The sequence below is a fragment of the Sphaeramia orbicularis genome, chromosome 19 (genome assembly GCF_902148855.1).
Source record: "Sphaeramia orbicularis chromosome 19, fSphaOr1.1, whole genome shotgun sequence".
Taxonomy (NCBI): Eukaryota; Metazoa; Chordata; class Actinopteri; order Kurtiformes; family Apogonidae; genus Sphaeramia; species Sphaeramia orbicularis.
Window position 1 is genome coordinate 28,653,945 of NC_043975.1, and position 22,321 is coordinate 28,676,265.

At 37.7% G+C, this 22,321-nt stretch overlaps 1 protein-coding gene across 1 annotated transcript in view; it reads right to left on the bottom strand.

Annotated features, from left to right (window-relative positions):
- Positions 1 to 1,073: 1,073 nt before the first annotated feature.
- Positions 1,074 to 22,321, bottom strand: part of LOC115410709 (integrin beta-3-like) — a 35,610-nt gene continuing 14,362 nt past the window's right edge. Inside the window, exons 9-15 of the mRNA XM_030122473.1 lie at positions 20,872 to 21,006; positions 16,860 to 17,304; positions 9,880 to 10,102; positions 9,461 to 9,561; positions 6,272 to 6,391; positions 2,657 to 2,823; positions 1,074 to 1,824 (exon numbers count right to left, since the gene is read on the bottom strand). Coding sequence (XP_029978333.1) covers positions 1,756 to 1,824; positions 2,657 to 2,823; positions 6,272 to 6,391; positions 9,461 to 9,561; positions 9,880 to 10,102; positions 16,860 to 17,304; positions 20,872 to 21,006 — 1,260 coding nt within the window. The 3' untranslated portion in view covers positions 1,074 to 1,755. The remainder of the gene's footprint in view (positions 1,825 to 2,656; positions 2,824 to 6,271; positions 6,392 to 9,460; positions 9,562 to 9,879; positions 10,103 to 16,859; positions 17,305 to 20,871; positions 21,007 to 22,321) is intronic.

Below are 22,321 nucleotides of genomic sequence, written 5' to 3' on the forward strand. Positions count from 1 at the left end.
CAAACCAAACTTCATGTGTTTGATTATAGTCCCACCGGTGAATCCTGTTAAAACTATTTAACACAGACACAGCTGCTTGTACAGTCAGAGCATATGTTTCAGTGCATTTCATTTAAATTTTTATTTACACTTGCAGCCATCTCACAGTGCTTCTCTAAATGCAGAGATGTTTTTTTTTTAAACAGCAAAATTTATTGCAATTACACTGTGGGCTATGGTAATTTGGACACTGTATTATCATGTGAACAATCCACATTTTGTAACTGAAGTCACATGCAAAGTTTTAGGCAGATATTTGATGTGTTGACCAAACCTACTTGCAGTTTAAGTCCAGAAGATGGAAGTAGTGCACTGTGGGGAAATGTCCCACACAGTTATTTAGCATGGCAGCTATAATGTGAAAAAATATTTTGTCAATATGAACTACATTTATTTCTACACTAAACAATAAATGAGATACTATTTCACACACAAATAATTCCTGTCCAAATATTAGCTCATTATTAAAATTAACTTGTCCTTTATGCAAAGCCATGTGGATCCTGAATGTTATTATTCAAGAAGCCAATAAGCTGTAAAATGTGTGTTAATCAAATATTATGGGGAATGACAAAAACTTATCAGAGGTCACTATAGATCCTAAGTTCTTCAAAGTTTCCCTCATTATTTCTGAATTTTAGGTTGTTCATCCTCATTCATTACACTGCTTGTGATCTCAGACAAAAATACAGCAGAAAGTCAGTCAGTTATTTGGAAAGCCAGCTTCTAGAATTGTGTCACATTTAGCAAAATCACACTTGAGAACTGTTGATTTCTTGAGATTCCAATCATCTTTAGTCTTCATTTCTAATGTTATGGAATTGCAGATGAAAAACATTCCTTAAACCAGCTGCTGTATAATGCATGTTAACACTAATACTGTACACTGTCCCTTAAAAATAAGAAAAAAAAAAAACTTCATTATTTCAGTTGTTTTGTCCCATCGTATGCATACAGGAAACCCCATCAGACAACATGATAAAAATATGGTATTCATCTTTTTGTGATACTCTACAAAGAAGACCACACTTATCTCTTAGAGACTGAAAATATAATTTTACTCCAAACCACACCATATCTCTGTCACTTGACTGACACAAAGACAGTTTATCTTCCTGTAGTCCCACAAACAGGAAATCCCAACATTGTGCAGGAAATGATATGCGTTCTTCTGACCTCAAGGGTTAGTTCAACCAATTCAAGTTTTTTCATGCCATCCACTTTGCATCAAATGTAGGTAGTTTTTTGCTTGTTTTATTTACAGACTTTTAGACATTATTCTGAAACACCTCTTAAGAGCTGTCCATATATGTTGGATTTAATTCCTCATTTCTCTTCAGATTATTCAGACTAACTGGGACTGGAAGGAAACACTGTCATGTGGATATACATGGTTAAAATCAGAGTGTGTTCATTAATTTGCCTTTTCTGATTTGGGTGAACTAATCCTTTATTTTTTGCTGTATGACATGAAAAGTTCTCAGTCCTTTACACAAGTCAAAACAATGACATTAACCGTATAAACAGTATGGTTTGATGTTTACGGCAATTCCCTGATAAAATATGTCCTCATAATCATTTCTACATATTTACAGACACAAATAATTATTATTAAAGGTCTTGTGACAGTAGAGGCCTGCACATGATTTGATGCCTTCCCGTGAAGGACAGGTAGAGTCCATTGAATCATTGGTTCTTCATTTGTGTTCAGTAGCATCAGTCTTTTCCTCTGTATGTGATGTTTGTGAAGGTAGAGGTGGCTCCTTTGTAGAGAGGATTGTGTCCCTGTTATTCAAATACACACAAAAACAAGAATTCATTTAGTATGAGTTGGACAAAAAAAAAAAAAAAACATTTCAAGATGTTAGAATAGATATGAAAAAATACCTTTTGAGAGCTAAGTAGCAGAAGAAGTAGTGAAAAAAGGGAGAATGCCCCATGCACATTTAAATATGCATCATTTTGTGGCATTTTGACTTATTTAAACTGATCTGTTGATTCAAACTACTGGATTTCTTTGCGGTTTCAGGCCTATGGGATTTGTATGTGTGAGGCCAGTAAGCGCCCTATAACCAGTAAAAGCTAATTAGCAATAGCTAATTTAAACCCAGCCCTTCCGCTGGTTGCCTTTTGTTCTGCTGGGAGTAACAGCATGCCACAAAAATAATAAAAAAAACATCAGAAAATGAGAGCAAGACACAGTGTGTGTGGCCTAAGGTGTGTGTCTGTGGGTATGAAGGTACATGTTGAGTGAGTTTGTGTAACATCCAAAACTTCAGAATTTCATAGCACTATTAAGAAAATCCAAGTGTGTTTATATAATAACGTCGATTTTATTCTGAGCTCTTATGTTATGCTAGAGACTAACTCAATGACTTGCACTTGTTTTTCATAGTTTGACTTGTCCTATAAATTACTGTATGTTGTAACTGTATGTTGTAACTGTGTTGTATTTCATGCTGCCTCTTGGCCAGGACTCCCTTGGAAAAGAGGTTCTTAATCTCAGTGGGATCTTTTTTCCTGGTTAAATAAAGGTTAAAAAAAAAGAAATGTTGCAACTGAACAAACACCACATCCTGGTGTTTCTTACATGTGCTACCTATAGCACATGACTCACCGTGTCCCACTTGGCACGAGCACGTTCTTCTTCAAATTTGGCGAACTCCCGTCTGTCGTGAATGGTAACCAGCAGCTTCCAGATAAGAAGAGCCGCCAAGCCAAGGAATAAGATGGCTCCTGCCACTGACAGAAGAACCACTAATATGTCTGGGCCCTTAGGACAGTCTGGATTGAAAGAACAGGAGATAAAAGATGTGAGTAAAGTGGACCAACAGCAGAAGATAAGCCAAAAGCCAGGCAAGAGGAAGTCTGACTCCATCATGCTGTTTCCTCTGTTTTTTCCTTCACCTACATGGTTATGATGTTGCTTTAGCTGCTCTTGATGTGGAGATCATAACATGCAAGATCGTGCCTTTTAGATGTACAGAATGCTGCCAACTATTAGGCTGCAGGGCACTTAATGTGATGCTAGACGGTGTGTTTTATTCTGTTATCACTGACATGGACTTTTCTAGGCACTTAGATTTGTAAAACAAAGCATGGTACAGCATTAAAGTAGTAAACAGAAAGCAATGGCACTGTTAAATACCAAACAATTCCGAGGAGGATGGGCTGAAGTGGAAAATAGTAAGATCACACGGCCAGGCCACAAAGCTCCGTCCCCTCATTGTGGTCTGGCAAGACTAAGGAATGTGATTTATACAGTTTCACCAAGGCGGGACAAGAGATGACTGACAGCACTTTCAGAGACTCATTAACATGAAGCCTTCCTAAACAAGTCTGGATAAAAATAGCACTTACTGTACTCTGCTCATTCATTTTTCCACAATTATTTGTAGTTTTGTAAATATAATTAAAAATGAACAGCTAAATCCTGTTCTGTAGTTGTTTAATCATTTTACATGATATATATTAACTGTGAAATTTCCCCATGGTGGGATCAGTAAAGTCTTATCTTATCTTATCTTATCTTATCTTATCTTATCTTATCTTATCTTATCTTATCTTATCTTATCTTATATATTTGTGGAAATCAGTGTATGTTCTTATATGATGGACAGTTTACAAAAATAGGATGTGTGTTTGTTTATTTAGCTCATAGACTATATTATTGGATCACAGTGTCACTCATTGGTTTCTGAACTGTTGTTTTGAAACCAGTAGTTTGCAATTTATCCATCATTGTTTTGTACTCTTGGAGCAAGAAGTGACCATATTTGGACAAATGGGTGGAAGTATGGGGGCCAGAGAAGTCGGAGGTAAACAATAAACTTCATCATTACAGTCTTGTCAGTGGAACCTATTAAACATGACAGCAGAATATATGTTTTATTAAATAAACAGAAATTACTGTAGGTGTGCAAAGTTTCATACAGACCTGTCAATCAAAGCTCAAATATAAAAGCCTTCTATCAGGGGTGAGATGTAATAGACGGAGGAAAATTTTAGAAATAGACCAACATATCACTTATTGGAAGGTTAATATAAAACTGATGACACTGGAATGGGTCCTGGACACAAATTAGTATGTTTTTGAGAGAGCTTTAATGTAAGTGTATTGGACCCATGGCATTTTGGAGCCAACCCCTGTATCTGCCAGTGGGATTATAATTTGAAGATATTAATCAATAGGCTTCATTTTGGAACTGAGGTTTTTGCTTCTTGACATTGAACTTGGGACTTGGAAATATTAAAACCTGTCTTTATGGTATCAGACCTGATCTGAATCTCCAAGTTGCTGATTTTTCTTTAAACCTACAGTATAATTTGATTATTGTACGCTTAATAATGAACATAAAGCAAAAGAGCCTTTTCTGTGGCAGGTCTAATGCTCTGGAGCCCACAACTCTGCCCCAACAAATCACATGTGTACAGTTCATTGAGCATTTTAAATTTATTTTAAAGACAAACCTGTTTATACTGGCTTTTAATAAAGGTGTGCAACTTCTATTTATTTATTCAACTGGTTGTGTTTCAGATGTTCTTATCCTATTAATTTTATTATTTTGTATCAGTTTTATTTATTAGTTTTAGTATAGTTTATCCTAATTTTTGCTAGTTTACCATATTATGTAGTTTTACTTTTATTGTACAGCACTTTGGGGAGCTTGCATTGTTTTAAATGTGCAATATAATTAAACTTGACCTCAAAGTATGAGATAAATTATAAACCTATGAATTTGTCGTCCTGAGCTTTAATGGCATTTTCATAGCATTTCTAATTTTCAGATTTCAACTGTAGTCTCCTTAACCCATGAAGACCCAAACATCCACTGTTGACCAAAAGCATCTACTGATCTAAACTGTTTAATACCTGTTGATCCATTAATCCTATCAATACATGTGAATAATTGGTGTAAAATACAGTTAATCATCTTTTCATGGTCATCAGATATGACCCATTTGGACGTTCAGAGTCTCCGTAGTTACCGTGGAAACACCATCATCTTCTACAACATCGATTCACCAGTAAAACCCATGGAGTTGGATCAGTGACAGTGGATGGAGACACTTGGTTTATGTTCAGTTAATGATATGTTTGCTGAAAAAGTCCCTTTTGCTTCAGTTTTCTGTGTTTCTGATCTAATAACCATCAACTTTAATCTGAGCTTTTATGAACATCTACATGATCAGTAAATTAAATATAAAAAAATACATGATGTACACTGAAAAAACTTCAAATATACAGGATAATAAATGGTGATAAATCTCTTAAGAAAGGTTAAATATAGAGAAAAACATATTTTGAAACTACCACAAAAGTATCACTGGGTCTTTATGGGTTAAATATGGTAAAATTGTTTGTTAGGAAGCCTAATAGTGTTTCTAATGTTTTAATGATGAGTGAACTAAGCATACATGATGTGAATAAAAAAGTTTGGTTAACCTCGCAGGGCAAATAGGGTGAAATTTAACAACCGACATCAAAGCAGGACTCCTCTTCCTCCCTCTCATTCTTACTTTGCTCCGTTTCCTGCTGAACCTTTAGATCAGTGTTTCATTACCTGCTACAGTTACAGCCAATATACAAATCAAGTCATTTTTTAACAGTGCTGTAATATTTCTAAGGAACTACATCCATGTTTTTGTGATGGATCAGATACTGACTTAAAATGACAGACATCTAAGTTCATTCTGAAGGGGTTGTTTTTCCCTCTTCTTGTCGATCTCCCTCATTCGTTTCCTTTGTCTTTTGCTTACTTAGGTTCATTTCTCTCCCCCTCTCCTGCTTTCCTCTTGAGGATATGTGGAGTCAGCGGGTTCCTCGAGAAGCTGAGCAGCTATTTACGACCCTCTTTGACACGGCGGGGTGCACTGTGTTCAAGGCAGATTTGGTGTACTTCTATGCTACCCAGTTGTGTCTAAATTGAACACACACATTCATTAAAGGCAGACCCATGGACAGACTTTCTCCTCAGGCGCTGGTGTTCATTAAAGGTTGTTTTACCGCCCCACACTCTGTTTGGCCACTAAACAAGCACATGAAGGGCGTCCAAGAGGGAAGTGACAACTTGTACTCATAATCCAGAAGGAAAGGGTGTGTAGGGAGAATTTTCATAATTAGGAAATTTATCCATGAATCAATCATTGTGGCCCTTCCTCAAATACTGTGACTCACAATTTGTCATTTACAGTTTTTTCAAGCTTGGGTACATGTGTTGGACTTTCTTACCTGGCTCTTTAACAACATACAAGATGGATTTGCCGCTGGCATCCTCGTAGTACTGGAATCGCTCCACGCAGTCATCCTCATCCTTATAAGTACAGTTCACAGCATTTGTATCATGGAACACTGAATGGAAAAATGAAACGTGATTCACCAGTTAGCTAAGACATGTACCCATTTCTTGTTTTCAGCCAGTTTTGAAGCATACTACAGTTTTATAGATCAGCTATAAACAGTGGTGGCACGGCAGTAGAGGGCTCTAGGGCGCTGCCCCACCTGACTCACATGAAGAAGATGATAGGAATCACACAAAATAATTTTACAAAAACATGAATATTTTAATAAAAAAAGCTATACATAATACAGTCTGTGAGTACCGTGTATAATCTACATTCAAGTACAGTTTAAAAATGTTGTGGGTCATTTAGTGAGCAGTCAAGTGACATGTCTCCTGTTTGGGGCAAAAAAATTTGCACCTAAGGCTGTTGTTGTAAATGGCACACGGTAGACCCCCTCCAATACAGTTGTGGAAAAAATTATAAGACCATCAAAAGTCATCAAAAACAATGGTCATGCAATCAAGTACTAACTCCTGTGTGTATCATGTGACCAAAACAGACAAAAAAGAACACATGGAATGCCTAAAAGCACTGTTTTTGGCAGTATAATGCCATAGCTGTCACAGGAAAAAATATTAGACCACCCCTTGTTTTCTTTAGTTTCCTGGTCATTTTAATGCCTGGTACAATTAAAGGTACATTTGTTTGGACAAATATAATGATAACAACAAAAATAGCTTATAACAGTTTAATTTCAGAGCTGATATCTATCCATTTTCCATGTTTTCTTGATAATAACCAAAATCACTTCAGTTCTTACATCAACAGCTATGGCATTGGACTGCCAAAAACAGTGCTTTTAGGCATTCCATGTTTTCTTTTCTGTCTGTTTTAGTCACATGATACACACAGGAGTTAGTACTTGATTGCATAGCCATTGTTTTTGATGACTTTTGACGGTCTGACAATTTTTTTCCATGACTGTATACATCAGCACATAGCTCAGTACTGATGTATTTACTTGTGCCTGAATAGCTCAGTAGATAACACTACTGACTTCAGTGTGGGAGATCGAGGTGTGAATCCTGGCAGGAGTGGTAACAACGTTAACCCTAGGCTTATTTCTACATGTTTAAAAAATATAAATTAGAATTTTAAAATAGTGGTGCCTGTGTTTTAGGATTTCCTAATGGCGATCAAGGACAGCGGTAGACATGGGCAGGGGTGGGCTAAGGCCACCCAAATGTCTGTCTTGCCCACCCAATCGAAAGTTAAGGGAAAACGTTTATCCAATAGAAAAACATAACAGACTACAGTACTACTGGCTCTAATTTGCGATTGGATGGGCAGCCTACAGCCCACCCTATTCCGTCAGTGATTGGTTGTCATTATTGTTTTGCATTTCCTGCGTTTCATTCGCTCGTACAGCAGATCACAGTCCGTTTCTAGGGTACAGGGAGTTAAATGTCCCTCCTTGGTCTCTCCTGCACTTGTCGAGGTCACTGCTACACCTGTTGGGGTTTCTGTTTAATACCACGATTCTCTCTATCAGAGTTTCACTGTATCTGTGGCTTGTTGACGTGCTCTTGGGCTGAGCATCATCTCTGGGCTCCTGCAGGGCAGCTGGCATGGTTTGGCGGCCACTCGCATCACGTTATGTACGCACACACTGACTAAAGCAGCACCAATAAAACACACACATTGGGCAACACAATAACAGTAAAACCAAAAAACATACACAGCGCCAGTAAAACACTCACAGGGTCTCTCAACCGTCGCCCATGGAAGGGACAAAAACTGAGTGAGGGGCAAATGATCTCTGTCACTAAATTCTATTAATTATTATAATAATTTTGTCACAGTCTATATGTATATAGTTCTACTGACATTTAAGTCTAAATTTCAGGGTTTTAGATGGAAAAAGAAAGATTTGTTGTTCTCTTTGTCATTTGTCACTTTTTAGATTGAATTTGAATAAGCCTTTTTTTTGGGTTTGTGAAATATGAAAAAATATAATTTATTATTATTATTTTTTTTTAAACAAAAAAAAAAGGCAGTCTACCCTTGTTCAAACTCAGACTGAAAAGTGGCACAGATGGAACAACCGCAAAAACAACTGAAACTGGGCCAAAGGTAAAAACAAAAAAAAACTAAATTCTATTTTTTCATGATGCTCAGCCCAAGAGCACATCAACAAGCCACAGATACAATGAAACTCTGATAGAGAGAATCGTGGTATTAAACAGAAACCCCAACAGGTGTAGCAGTGACCTCGATAGGTGCAGGAGAGACCAAGGAGGGACGTTTAACTCCTTGCAGCCCAGAAACGGATTGTGAGCTGCTGTACGAGCAAACGAAACACTCAGGAAATGCAAAACAATAATGACAACCAATCACTGATGGAATAGGGCGGGCTGTAGGCTGCCCATCCAATCGCAAATAAGAGCCAGTAGTACTGTAGTCTGTTATGTTTTTCTACTGGATAAATGTTTTCTCTTAACTTTCATTTGGTTAGGCAAGACAGACATTTGGGTGGGCTTAGCCCATCCCTGCCCATGCGTACTGCTGGCCTCGGTCTGTACACACCACCCAAGTTGCCCACCTGTTATTTCAACCAGCCCACCCTAATATGACACACTAGAACCGGCCCTGGTGGTGACATGTAGTTGTAGTGCATCCGAAAACTGACTTGCATACTGTGCCCCACCAAAAAAATGATTTCACCAGCCGCCACTGTTTATGAATGAGGACACTGTCCAGCAGGATAGTAACACTTGGCCATACGTTATTGGTTACCTCCGCCAAGGAGGTTATGTTTTTGCCAGGGTTTGTTTGTTTGTTTGTCTGTTTGTTTGTCTGTCTGTTTGTTTGTCTGTCCGTTAGTGTGCAACATAACTCAAAAAGTTATGGACAGATTTGGATGAAATTTTCAGGGTTTGTTGGAAATGGGATAAGGAAGAAATGATTAAATTTTGGTGGTGATCGGGGGTGGGGGGGCCCACGGGGGGGGGGCACTGATCAGCCTTGGCGGAGGTCTGCGCTCTCCGAGTGCTTCTAGTTATTATATGTACTTTGTAAGTGAAAGCAAGTTTAGAAAGTAATGCAAACAACTCAGAGTTCTTTTGGTTTTGCTTACCTATCTCATCCACAAGTTCAATCTCATCCTTGCAGATCCGAGAACAAGTGTTATCCTCAAATAGTTTACCCCTCTTGAAGTGCTTACACTCCACACACTCCCTTCAAGAGCAACATAAAGCAAACCATTAGCATAATTTCTGGATTTTGAATATTAAAAACACTGAAACTAAAGTTAGAAGAGAAAAAACAATTTGATTATTGAACCGACAACAAACTGAACCAACTTTAGCTTCCATAAATCAGAGTTTCCTCATACCTGAAACCACTAAAACGTAAAACAAAACAAACAAAAAACCCCTAAAACTAGAAAATTTCTAAATATAAAAACAAAACATGAATTACATCAGACACCAAAAGACTACACAGAAGTAAGATTAAATCAAATGAACGGTCATAATAACTCCACTACAGACTCACTTTTTCATAGTGCAGGCATCAGGGCAGGTGGGACACTTGTCACATGTGGCCCCATAGGCCCCGGGCTGGGTGCACTCGCAGGCCCCGCACACACACTGGCCCCTCCCACTGCACAGCAGACCCAGGTTGGACATACAGGTGTCAGTTCGTCTGGAGCAGTTACAGTTCTCACCCTGCCAGTCCGGCGCACACTGACAGAAGCCACAGTTACAGACGCCGTGCCCTGGGAGGAAAGGGTTAAAATGGATGAAACCACAGTCAGCAATGGCCCCTTTAAATGGTCCATATCCCAGCTACAGTTCTATATCAAAAAAGAATGGGACCAAAGTCGCACAATACTCCATCAACTTATCTCCTAAGTTCCCAAACATTTACAGACTATAGTTAAACGAAGAGGGGATGATACATAGTGTTAAAAATGGCCCTGTCCTAACTTTTTGGAGAAGCCATCAAAAATCTAAAATGTCTTGTTTTTTTCTTAATAAGGTACATTTTCTCACTGTAACCATTTGATATATTTTTTGTGTGTTCTGTTGTGAACAAAATATGAGTTTAGGAACTTTACAAATCATTGCATTCTGTTTTTATTTACATTTTACAAAATGTCTGAACTTTTTTGTATATGGTGTTGTATTTTAATGTACTTGCTTTTTACTCATTCCAGTGGTTACATGAAAAGTTAGTTTTGAGTTAAATTTAATATCTGTGTCTGGGTGCTTGATCGGTGCATTCTGTCAGCTGATATCATCTATGAGTTTGAATGTAAGAAGCTTAATGTAAAAAGATACTTTTTATTGGTGTAAGTAAAGGTGTAAACAGACGGAAAATGCACTGAATAACAACAAAAGTGAGGAAAAACAATGTAACTGAGTGAAATTCTACATGAAAACAGTGGTGTGTGTACTAATATCTAATATCTAATAATACAAGTGCAAAAAAAAAAAAAAATTCACTTATCTTTAATAGTCTGATATTTTGCAACTCTCACACTTTATACTATACCTTGTATTTATCCTTCAGTTTTTTTCTTCTATGTAACAGTATATAGTAATCTTCAGTGAAAGACAAAGTTTGCTTTCCAGGACTTTTTAAGAACTTGACAACATTTGGCTACTCAGCATGACTGTGTATGACTGGCTGGGTGGTTTCAGATGAAATTAGTTTACCACAACCGTGTGTCATACTTTTTGGTGTTTTTCCATTTCTACTGTGATGCCTTCTATGTTATTTAACCCATAAAGACCCAAACATCCACCACTGACCAAAAGCATCTACTGATCTAAACTGTTGATCCACTAATCCTATCAATACATGTAATAATTGGGGTAAAATGCAGTTATTCATCTTTTCATGGTCATCAGATATGACCCATTTGAACATGCAGAGGCTCCGTAGTTACCATGGAAACACAGTCATCTTCTACAACATTGATTCACCAGTAAAACCCATGAAGTTGGTTCAATGAGAGTGGATGGACACACCGGGTTTATATTCAGTTAATGAGAGATTTTACTGAAAAAGTCACTATTTCTTAATTTTTTTTTCTGTTTTGATACAATAACCTTTGAATTTACTGTGAGGTTTAATGAACATCTACATTATCAGTCAATTAAACATAGCAAAATACACGATTTCCACTTGAAAAAATGCAAAATTCAGAGGATAATATTATAATAAATGGTGATAAATCACTTAGGAAAGGTTAAATAGAAAGAAAAATTCATTTGGTAACTGCCACAAAGGTCACACTGGATCCTTATGGGTTAAGGGATTACTGTCTTGAAATACATCCGAAATATATGTTGAACTTGTTCCGATTAAGCTACAAGGTGAATTTGCGATAATATGTACTTTCATTTTAGTTTATAAAAGCATTATCTACAGTATTATGTTGTTCTATAAAGATGTGGGTGTAAAAATATAGAGTCCTTGAAGATACACAATGAGAGAAAGTAGAGACGACATGTCAAGACTTTTTTGGAGGCCTAGAGCTTTTTCATTGTGTGTTTACAACGTCTGGTGTGCTTTTATTTACATCTGCATGGTTTAGTGCCTTTGTGAGTATATGTATGCACTAACGTCTTGTTATTCTGTGTATCTTCGTAAGTGTGCATGCCAAACACATTGTGCCTTGTTGTGGCTTATCACCACAAAACAATCCCCAGATAAACAATGAGACAGGAAGCTGCTTGGAAAAGTCTGAGTGGATAAAGGATGATCCATGAACATACTGTCATTACAGATTGACCACAAGACCACTGGCTTTTAATTACAGTTACTGTGGGGGGAAGAAGAATGGTCCCTGTTGAAAAAAAAAAAAGGCTTTTCAAGACAAAGGCAGACCATGTTTTACTCTCACACACACATGCACATGCACAGAACATTTCCAGCCTCCCTCTTGGGCCTTTTCTGGCCAAACATGGGGTTATTTTTAGGCTTATTACACCACACCGACCAATGAGTAAGCACTAAGGTATTTTCATGTTAATCTATGGTCTTTGGGGAATACAGCAAAACATTTCTGAGTGAGTGCAGTAGAGGGGCACAGTGATATATGAGATGTAATGATGTGGTGAGGTACATGTCAGAAAACCAGTCTGTGCCAAGCTTTACCCGGATTCAATTAAGTGCTTTCAATTAAAACTGGAATTAGCTCGATGAACCAGCATTCCTATTATAGACTTAGTGATTTCTATTCTTAGCTCTTTATGAGACGCTGTGTTATTTTTCCTTTTCTCCGTCTCCTGCCTTAAGTTTATTCCTGGCATCTTTGGGTATAGTACAGTCACAGACATTTAATCATTTTGAAAACTTAGCTAATGAATATTTAATATATAGATATGTTATTTACCCATAAAGACCCAGTGCTACTTTTGTGACAGTTCACAAATGAATTTTTCTCCCTATTTAACCTTTCTTAAGTTATTTATCACCATTTATTGTAATATCATCCTCTGTATTTTCCATTTTTTCAATGAAAATCAGGTGTTTTCCCATATTTATTTCACTGATCATGTAGATGTTCATAAAAGCTCAGATTAAAGTTGATTGTCACAATATCAGAAAGTGAGAAAAATGAAGAAAACATGACTTTTTCAACAAAAAATATCATTAGCTGAGCATAAACCAAGTGTCTCCATTTGCTGCCATTGATCAGTTTGAATGGGTTTTACTGGTGAATCAATGTTGTAGAAGATGACGGTGTTTCCACGTTCACTACGGAGCCTCTGAACGTCCAAATGCCATTATGGTTGAATAGTTACTGCGTTTTATTGTTCATTGTGTATCATGTATATGTTTTATGTTGTTTGGACTTTGTATGGCTGCTACCTTGGCCAGGTCTCCCTTGCAAAAGAGATTCCTAATCTCAATGGGACTCCCTGGTTAAATAAAGGTAAAATAAAAAAATAGATAAATAAATAAAAATAAATGGGTCACATATGATGACCATGAAAAGATGACCAAGTACAACAACTAGAAGCACTCGGAGAGCGCAGACCTCCGCCAAGGCTGATCAGTGCACCCCCCCCGTGGGCCCCCCCACCCCCGATCACCACCAAAATTTAATCATTTCTTCCTTATCCCATTTCCAACAAACCCTGAAAATTTCATCCAAATCTTTCCATAACTTTTTGAGTTATGTTACACACTAACAGACAAACAGTGTGCAACATAACTCAAAAAGTTATGGACAGATTTGGATGAAATTTTCAGGGTTTGTTGGAAATGGGATAAGGAAGAAATGATTAAATTTTGGGGGGGATCCGGAAGAAATCCTGGATTCTGGATCACTTTGAAATTTTCGTTAACATTGTGGTAAATGGGGCCAAAATTTTCGTTTCCCAATATCTTGCTTAATTATTGACCAAAACTCATGAAATTTAACTCAGGAATTGACAATGGGGTCCTCTATCACATTTCAAAGGCTGATCCGGATCTGATCCAGAAGGCGGATTTTATTTTAAAAAATAAATGTAGGATTTGTATCACCGATTATGTGGGGAATTTTTGCGCTTGGCGGTGGTCTGCGCTCTCCGAGTGCTTTTCTAGTTTATGTCAATGAATCTCACTAGAAGCAGAGTAACAGAAAAAAAGTCGCAGTAAAAACCAGACATTACAAACATCACCAGGGCCAATTCATCTGTTTTAACTCGATGACATATTGTTTCACACTACAATGGGAGGAGGCTCACATTGTGCCCTCCTCGACAATTACCAAAGGCAAAATTTCCCACTATTTAGAAATCTCAACCGCAACAGACACACTTTCAGGAAAATGCGAGTCGTCTCTGACCATCGTACTATAAAAAGCCTGTATCGTGTTGAGCTCTGTGGTACAAAAGCTTGGCTGGACTGACACAAACATACAACCTGAGCTCTCACACGTACCCACACCCACACACTGCGTACACCATGTGTTTATTGTGAATGTACCCCATGTCCTGGGCAGAAGGGGAGGGATGTTATTGTATGTGATTCTTCCCAGATGAGGTGAGTGGCAAGTCAGTGTGGTGAAGGGGGCTGCCAACGCACATTTTCTGAAAATCTTCCAGAGACACAAAAACAGTCACTGTTGCACTCCTTTTTTAGTGTCATACTAGTATTGTGCACCAAATGGAAATGGGAAATGGAAAACTTAACCCATAAAGACCCAAACAGCCACCAGCAAAAAAAAAAAAAAAACATCTACTGATCTAAAATGTTTAATAATTGTTGATCCACTAATCCTATCAATACATGTAAATAATTGTTATTTTGCTATTATTGTATTATTATTATTATTATTAATTGTTAAAAATACAGTTTGTCATCTTTTCATGGTCATCAGAAATGACCCATTTGGATGTTTAGAGGCTCTGTAGTTACCATAGAAACATCATCTTCTCCAACATTGATTCATCAGTAAAACAAATGGAGTTTGACAAATGACAGAAGTTGTAGGTGCTTGTTTTTATGTTCAGTCATTGATATCCTTGCTGAAAAGGTCACATTTTTTCTTCAGTTTTTTCTGTTGTAAAATAATAACCTTTGAATTTACTCTAGGTTTTCATGAACATCTACATGATCAGTAGATTAAATATAATGAAAAATGCCTGATTGACACTGAAAAATGCAAAAATACAGAGGATAATATTGTAATAAATGGTGATAAATCACTTAAGAAAGATTAAATAGAGAGAATATTTAATGTGGGAACAGACACAAAAGTAACACTTGATCTTTATGGGTTAAACATGAGTACAGATGTAGAAACATATTATGAGTTTTAATAAATTTGTTGTATTCCAGTTTTAGATGCTTCTACATATCTCTGTGAAAGAGTATGTCTATCGGTCAGTCACATTAACCTTAAAACGGGGCATCTCAAGAACGAAAACACATATTGGCCTAAACATTTTGCGAATAAATGTTCATTGGGTTTCCATGATGAAATGAAGAAATACTGGTGGCCAGAGGTCAAATGTAAAGGTCACTTTTACCTCAAATCAGCCCATTCTAATACAGTCATAAGAATGTAAGAAGGAATACAGAGAAGCCCTGCTAGTGAGATCTTCATTCATTCATTCATTCATTCATTCATTCATCTTCTGAACCACTTAGTCCCCGAGAGGGTCATGGGGGTCCTGGAGCCTATCCCAGCGACCTATGGGCAAAGGCGGAGGTCACCCTGGACGTGTTGGCAGTCCATCGCAGGGCTGACATTTAGATTAACCAATTTTTATTATTAGTGCATGTCATTAGATGGTGAACATACAAACTCCGCGCAGAATCAAACCCAGGACCTTCTAATTAACCACTGAACCACCATGTCGCCCCTATGAGATCTTATTTTGCAAAATTATTTATTCCAGTCAATAACAAAAGACTATTCTGGTCCCACTGGAATTATACAAGCAATTACACATAATGCATTTATGAATTCAAGAGAGATTCTCTTGGAAGGCAACAAAGTCATGGTTGTTATAAAGATAGTGATGTATCAGTTACTTTTGTATGAACCTGCTCAATGGACTGCATCTCTCATCTCATCTCATGTCACCACGACCAAAAGGACTGCTACCCTGGACCACTCCCCTTATATTTCAGGGCCAAATAAAAACTATTAACAGAACTAAAAACCATTGCAAGTCTGTTCATGTCAAAGCTGCAGAGACAACTTTGGTGGGTCTGAGTGGACAGAGGAACCTAGGGTGACACCATTTTTTGTGTTTGTCTTTAGAATTATGTATTTTCACAGTCTATAACCAATGAGCAATAGATATTTCTGTCATAACATTAACTTCTAGCCTGCTTTTTTCCTGCTAATTAATTGAGTAGATTCTCATATATCAATAAATATTAAGTAAAATAAAAAATTTGGTGACTCACCAACGAATGATACTGAGCTTCATGAAGTAACTCACTGCAGTGGTTGTAGACATCTAAGGAATTTATTACATTAACCCATAAAGACCCAAACATCCATCACCGACCAAAAACATTTACTGATGTAAAATGTTTAATACCTGTTAATCCCCTAATCCTATCAATACATGTAAATAATTCAGGTAAAATGTGGTTTGTCATCTTTTCATGGACGTTCAGAGGCTCTGTAGTGAATGTTGAAACACCATCATCTTCTACAACATTGATTCACCAGTAAAACCCATGGAGTTGGATCAGTGACAGTGGATAGAAACGCTTGTTTTATGTTCAGTTAATGATATATTTTGCTGAAAAAGTAATTTATTCTTCAGTTTTCTGTTTTTAAAAAAAAAAACCTTTGAATTTACTCTGAGCTTTTACGAGCAGCTACACAATCGATGAATTAAATATAGGAAAATACATCATTTACATTTAAAAATGCAAAATACAGAGGATAATATTGTAATAAATGTTGATAAATTACTTAAGAAAAGTTAAATAGAGAGGAAAATGTATTTGGAAACTGCCACAAAAGTAGCACTGGGTCTTTATGGGTTCATTTGTTTGTATCTTACCTGAGCACAGTTCTCCCTTGTAGCGCAGACAGTTGAAATCATCACACTCACACAGCTTCCCCCAGACTTTTCCAAAGTCACTGCTGTGGCACACACACTGTCCACAGACACAGTCTCCACGGCCGCTGCAGATGGTAGACTGGGCTCCTCCAGAGCCTGTGGGTCCACTGCAGCGGTCCTGCTCTGTAGGATTATAATCGCCCTCAGCGCACTCGCAGTGTGGTCCCAAGCGGCCTGGGTGGCACAAGCAGATGCCGCACTCGAATGTACCATTTCCGTGGTTACATTTGGGGCTGTCGGGCTGGGCTCTGGCTTGACACTTGCAGTCGCATTCAAAAGTGACGGTGATGGACAGGGAGTCTTTGAAGCCCACAGGTTTTATGATAAAAGTTTTTTTCTTTTGTTTAGGGCAACCACGAGCCCGGGCCTCCACACTGAAAGACACCTGGATGAGGAAATGGGATTGAACATGCAAAGGATTAAATTTTTTATTCTAGTATTAATCTTTTATCTGGCAAGTGACTATTTTTGGTCATTTCATTACACATTACAAGACAGTGACAGAAACAGTTACAGTGAGGACAGTAAGTCAACAATCTCAGATCCAATGTGGTCTACAGGGTCTGTAAGGTCCACCTCTGCATGAACAGTGAGTGGACCTGCTTTGTTAGGTACCATGAAGTAATGGTACTAATGTAAGGAATGATGTTCAAAGGGATAATGCAGTGGTTCCCAACCATTTTTGGCTCACGACCCCATTTTAACTTCACACATTTCTGGTGACCCCAACATTCAAAATGGAACTTTTTTTTTTTTTTTGGTAAAATTAATTTGTTTTTGATCATGTAATACAGGGTGGGGAAGCAAAATTTACAATGAACATTTACTTGTTTTTTCTCAGCAGGCACTACGTCAGTTGTTTTGAAACCAAACATATATTGATGTCATAATCATACCTAACACTATTATCCATATCTTTTCAGAAACTTTTGCCCATATGAGTAATCAGGAAAGCAACCGTCAAAGAGTGTGTGATTTGCTGAATGCACTCGTCACACCAAAGGAGATTTCAAAAATAGTTGGAGTGTCCATAAAGACTGTTTATAATGGAAAGAACAGAATGACTATGAGCAAAACTATTACGAGAAAGTCTTGAAGTGGAGGAAGCAACAAAACACATACCAAAGCTTTTATTAAAGCTCTCAAATCCAAAATCCTAAAGGATCCAACCAAATCCTTGACAAAAATGGCAATTGAACTTGAGGTAGACAACAAGACTGTTAGAAATGCAGTAAAATATGATTTGAAGATTTAAATTCTCATGACTTTCAATAAACTAATTGGTCATACACTGTCTTTCAATCCCTGCCTCAAAATATTGTAAATTTTGCTTCCCCACCCTGTACTTTGCTATACTATGTTGCAAATAAGCACTAATTTTAGACTACATTTAGTCTATATAATGTATATTATTATGGACAGAGGCAGAAAAGCTGGGTTGAGATTATTGCACAAACTGAAAATTTTATTTTCCTTGGTCAGGATATGTACAGTCAGTGCAGCTTGGATTTACAAGGCTGACAATTAATACTGAACAAACAATAACTCAAACTATGAATTATGAAAGAGCTGCAGCATCTGAAACTGACCACAATGAACATTTGACAGATAAACAGTACCACAGTGCTTCAGTGTCAGCTTCACAGTTTGACATGTCTTTGTGATTGTCTCTCTTAACTCAGCATATATATTTTATCTTATTATATTTTATTAGTACATTTTTATTTTTATTTTTATTTTTATCAATTACTAGAAATTTCAGGCGACCCCATTTGAATTCCAGGCGACCCCACATGGGGTCCTGACCCCAAGGTTAAAAAACACTGGGATAATGTATATGTTGTCAGGTGTCTGGATCCGCACTTATGTTGTTCTAATGTTAAAAAATACATGTTCCTTTCACTTCATATGCGTTTTTCTTGCATTTTTTCATATATACTTCTTGGATTTTTGTTTTGCCACTTACAGCCAAGGAACCAAATATGATAACTTCACTGACTTTGATTTTCTACATGACAAAAACATTTTTTTCTTTTTTTTTTTAATTAATATTTCACAAAAGTAAGGTTGAAATGTTGAGAGTATTTCTATAAGTGCCCTATAAAGGGTTAAGTTCCTTTTATGGCAAAGACACACATCAAAATTCTGCATTATACATTTGTTAAGAAAACCCCTGATGTGGATGGCACAGTAGTACTGTCATAGTCATACAGTGCACGTGAAATAACACAAAGAAGTACTTGTCTTGCTTTGGTATGTGCTACATAAAGCCTAGATTTAACAATTGCTCACGTTTCTAGCATTATGTAATCACTACCATACTTTCACATCAAACAGCACGATGTCATTACACAAGGAATGCCTCCACATGTATTTAGTGAAAAGTAATTGTTCATTTAACATTGCATCTAAATCTGGTAAATGTCCAAAAGTGAGCAGTTACTCCATCTGGGGAGACAGCCATATATGGAAAAAACAATGAGGCGCTGAGGCAGAGAGAAAGAAAACTGTGGAGGCCAGAAAATGTCACCTGGAGTGAGGAGAAAATGAGGCAAAGAGCCAAACAAGCTGTGATAAAGAAAAAATGCTGAAGAAGGACAGAAAAAAAATAACATTTAAGCAGACAGTTTAATATACTTTGGAGAAGAAGTCAGTAGAGAAAACAGAAGAGCTCATAAATGGGGCTGATTTACTTTTTTCCATCATTTGACAATGTGGAGACAAAGGGAAATTCCACTTGAAGATAGATTGATGAAGATAGCAGCAAGAAGAGGAAAAGAAAGAGACCAAAATAAAAGTCTATGGAATAATGTCACATGTTATTTTTGCAATGAAGACTACACCTATAGTGTAGTTTTAATCCACAGAAGTAGTACATGTTGGCTGGGGAAAGAGGTGATATATATGATAAAACAGAGCAAGTGTGACAAAGATAATAGTAAACAAATTTTTACTGGCTTAGTGCCCTTGAGCAAATGTGTTAATAATGAATTTCCTGCACAGAATGAGATCCTTCTGTTCAGGGAAAAGGTGTAAAATGAAGCCACAGTTTCATTTTGCTTTGTTTTGTTTGTTTGTTTTTACAGAAAACGATATGGTGATATGTACAGTCATGGCTAAAAGTTTTGTGATACATTAAAGGAGTGATATTTTGCTTTTTTAAATGGAATTATGCATTTTAAAACATTTCCCTGTGGTCTACATAAACTGTAAATGCTATGCTTGGGTCTGAATTCTTTATTAATTCAACTCCACAGGTCCATCTTCAACCCTATTTCTGAGTAATGACATGAGAAGGTTGTTTTTAGCGCTGGCCCTTTAAATGGATATGACTCCACCCCCTCTAGGTTGTTGGCTGTGCTACTCTGTCCCGTTCAGCCACTTGAGTTCATTAAGACAACCAACAACTGAACATTTTAGGTAATCAGCTCGAAGTTTGGACATATTTTCAGCTTTTACTACAACTGCTGGGGCTGATAAACAATTATGTCGTACTCGGAGAAATGTTTGTCGGAAGTCTTGACCTTATAAGTGCAAATGTTGTGATGTAACTAGTTATAACACATAACACATTAAGAAGGAATTAAAACGGGTTGTAGAAATCCACTTGATTTTTTCCTAAATTAATATAAAGATAGCTTTGCAGCACCTGGAGGGTTCAAATTCAAACTTTATGAACTATTAGGGTCCAAATACACAAATAAATGAACCAAAGACTAATAAAAGTGGGTTTAGCGAAACATGAGCTCTTTAACATAAACTGAATCTTTGCATAATTGTGTTTTCTTTGTCCGTAAAAGTCTGTGAAACTTGCTTATAATCGTTTGTCAATGCACCTTAAAACATGCAGAAAAAAATCTATGAAACACAAAATGAAGAGGCTTGTTAAAACAAAATTTGTGCTGCTTTTGCCAACAATTATTACTATTATTTGAGATCTGGCTGAACTGACCGTGTCTCCTATCTTGAGGCCAGAGCAGGACTTGAGACCTGGTATGACCTCTCCATTCAGACAGGTGGCGTTGAAGGAGAGGGACAGCTCCTCTGGGACGCCCTGAAGCTCCAACTCCACCTTGGAACGGATTTTCTGCCAAAAACATTGAAAAGAAACAGCTCATACAGTCACGTCTGCCTGAGTATATGAACGTACTGTGGTGAAAACTGGAGTGGTTGATGGTTTAATAATTCCCTCTATTTCATTTTATATCTACAGGGCGACCCAAATGTTTGGAAACAAACTTTGGTACAACATTGTACTTAATCTGTGATGAATGGGTCCAACTGAATTATTTCCTTTGCTTCGTTATGTCATAGTTGACTAGGCCTGAGGTTTAACTTCAATGTAATTCATTCTGTCCAGAGAAAATGACCAGAGAACATGGGAATAGGCATGCTGTGGTTGAACTGCACTGTGCAGGTCAACGCCAATGTGAAATTTATCGTTCTCTCAACCGAAGGGTATCACGCAGTTTTATCTCAAAAGTCATCAGGAAGTACCAGGAGACTGGATCTACAGATGACAGGCCAAAGTCAGGCAGACCACGCTCCGTTCACACCAGACGGCTGATTCAAAATGTGCACCTCCGAATTCATCGGAATCCAACTCGATCAGGGAGAAAGATGGCTCGTGACATGAACGTGAGCAGATCCACCATGCAACGTGTCTTAGCAGTCGACCTGGGTCTCAAAGCTCTCCATCAGTCGCAAGTCCAGATGCTTTCAGCCGCTGATAAAGCCAATAGGGTCACTAAGTGCAAAAGGTTACGTGGACGTTTCACGGAGGACGATGTGAAGAAGATGATTTTTTCAGATGAGAAAATGTTCACAGTGGAGCCAAAACTGAACCGCCAAAATAGCTGTGTGTATGCTACAAGCCGTGTAGATGCAGATGCTGCCAGTTTGAAAGTCAGAAGAGCTGAATTTCCTGCAAAAATCATGGTTTGGGGGGCTATCTGCAGTTCTGATGCGTTGCAACTGAAATTCGTTGATCCAGGGACCAAGGTAAACAAGGAGTACTACATAAATGAAGTTCTAGAGTTGGTCTTGCTTCCTGAAGCCCACAGACTGTATCCAGATGGTGATTAGATCTTTCAGCAAGATGGAGCGCCAGCCCACACCGCGAACGTCACTCAGACCTGGTTGAGAGAGCACTGTCCTCAGTTCATCACCAAACAAGAATGGCCTGCTAGGAGCCTGGATTTAAATCCATTGGACTACAGCATCTGGGGACTGTTAGAACCAAGGGTCAACTCTCATCCTCATCACTCGCTGGCCAGTTTGAAGCAGGCGATTAAGCGTGAATGGAAACGTATTCCCAAGGACACCATTGAAAAAACTGTCGCTGAGTGGAGGTCACGTTTGCGCTGCTGCATCCAACACAAAGGGGACCACTTTGAAAAGTG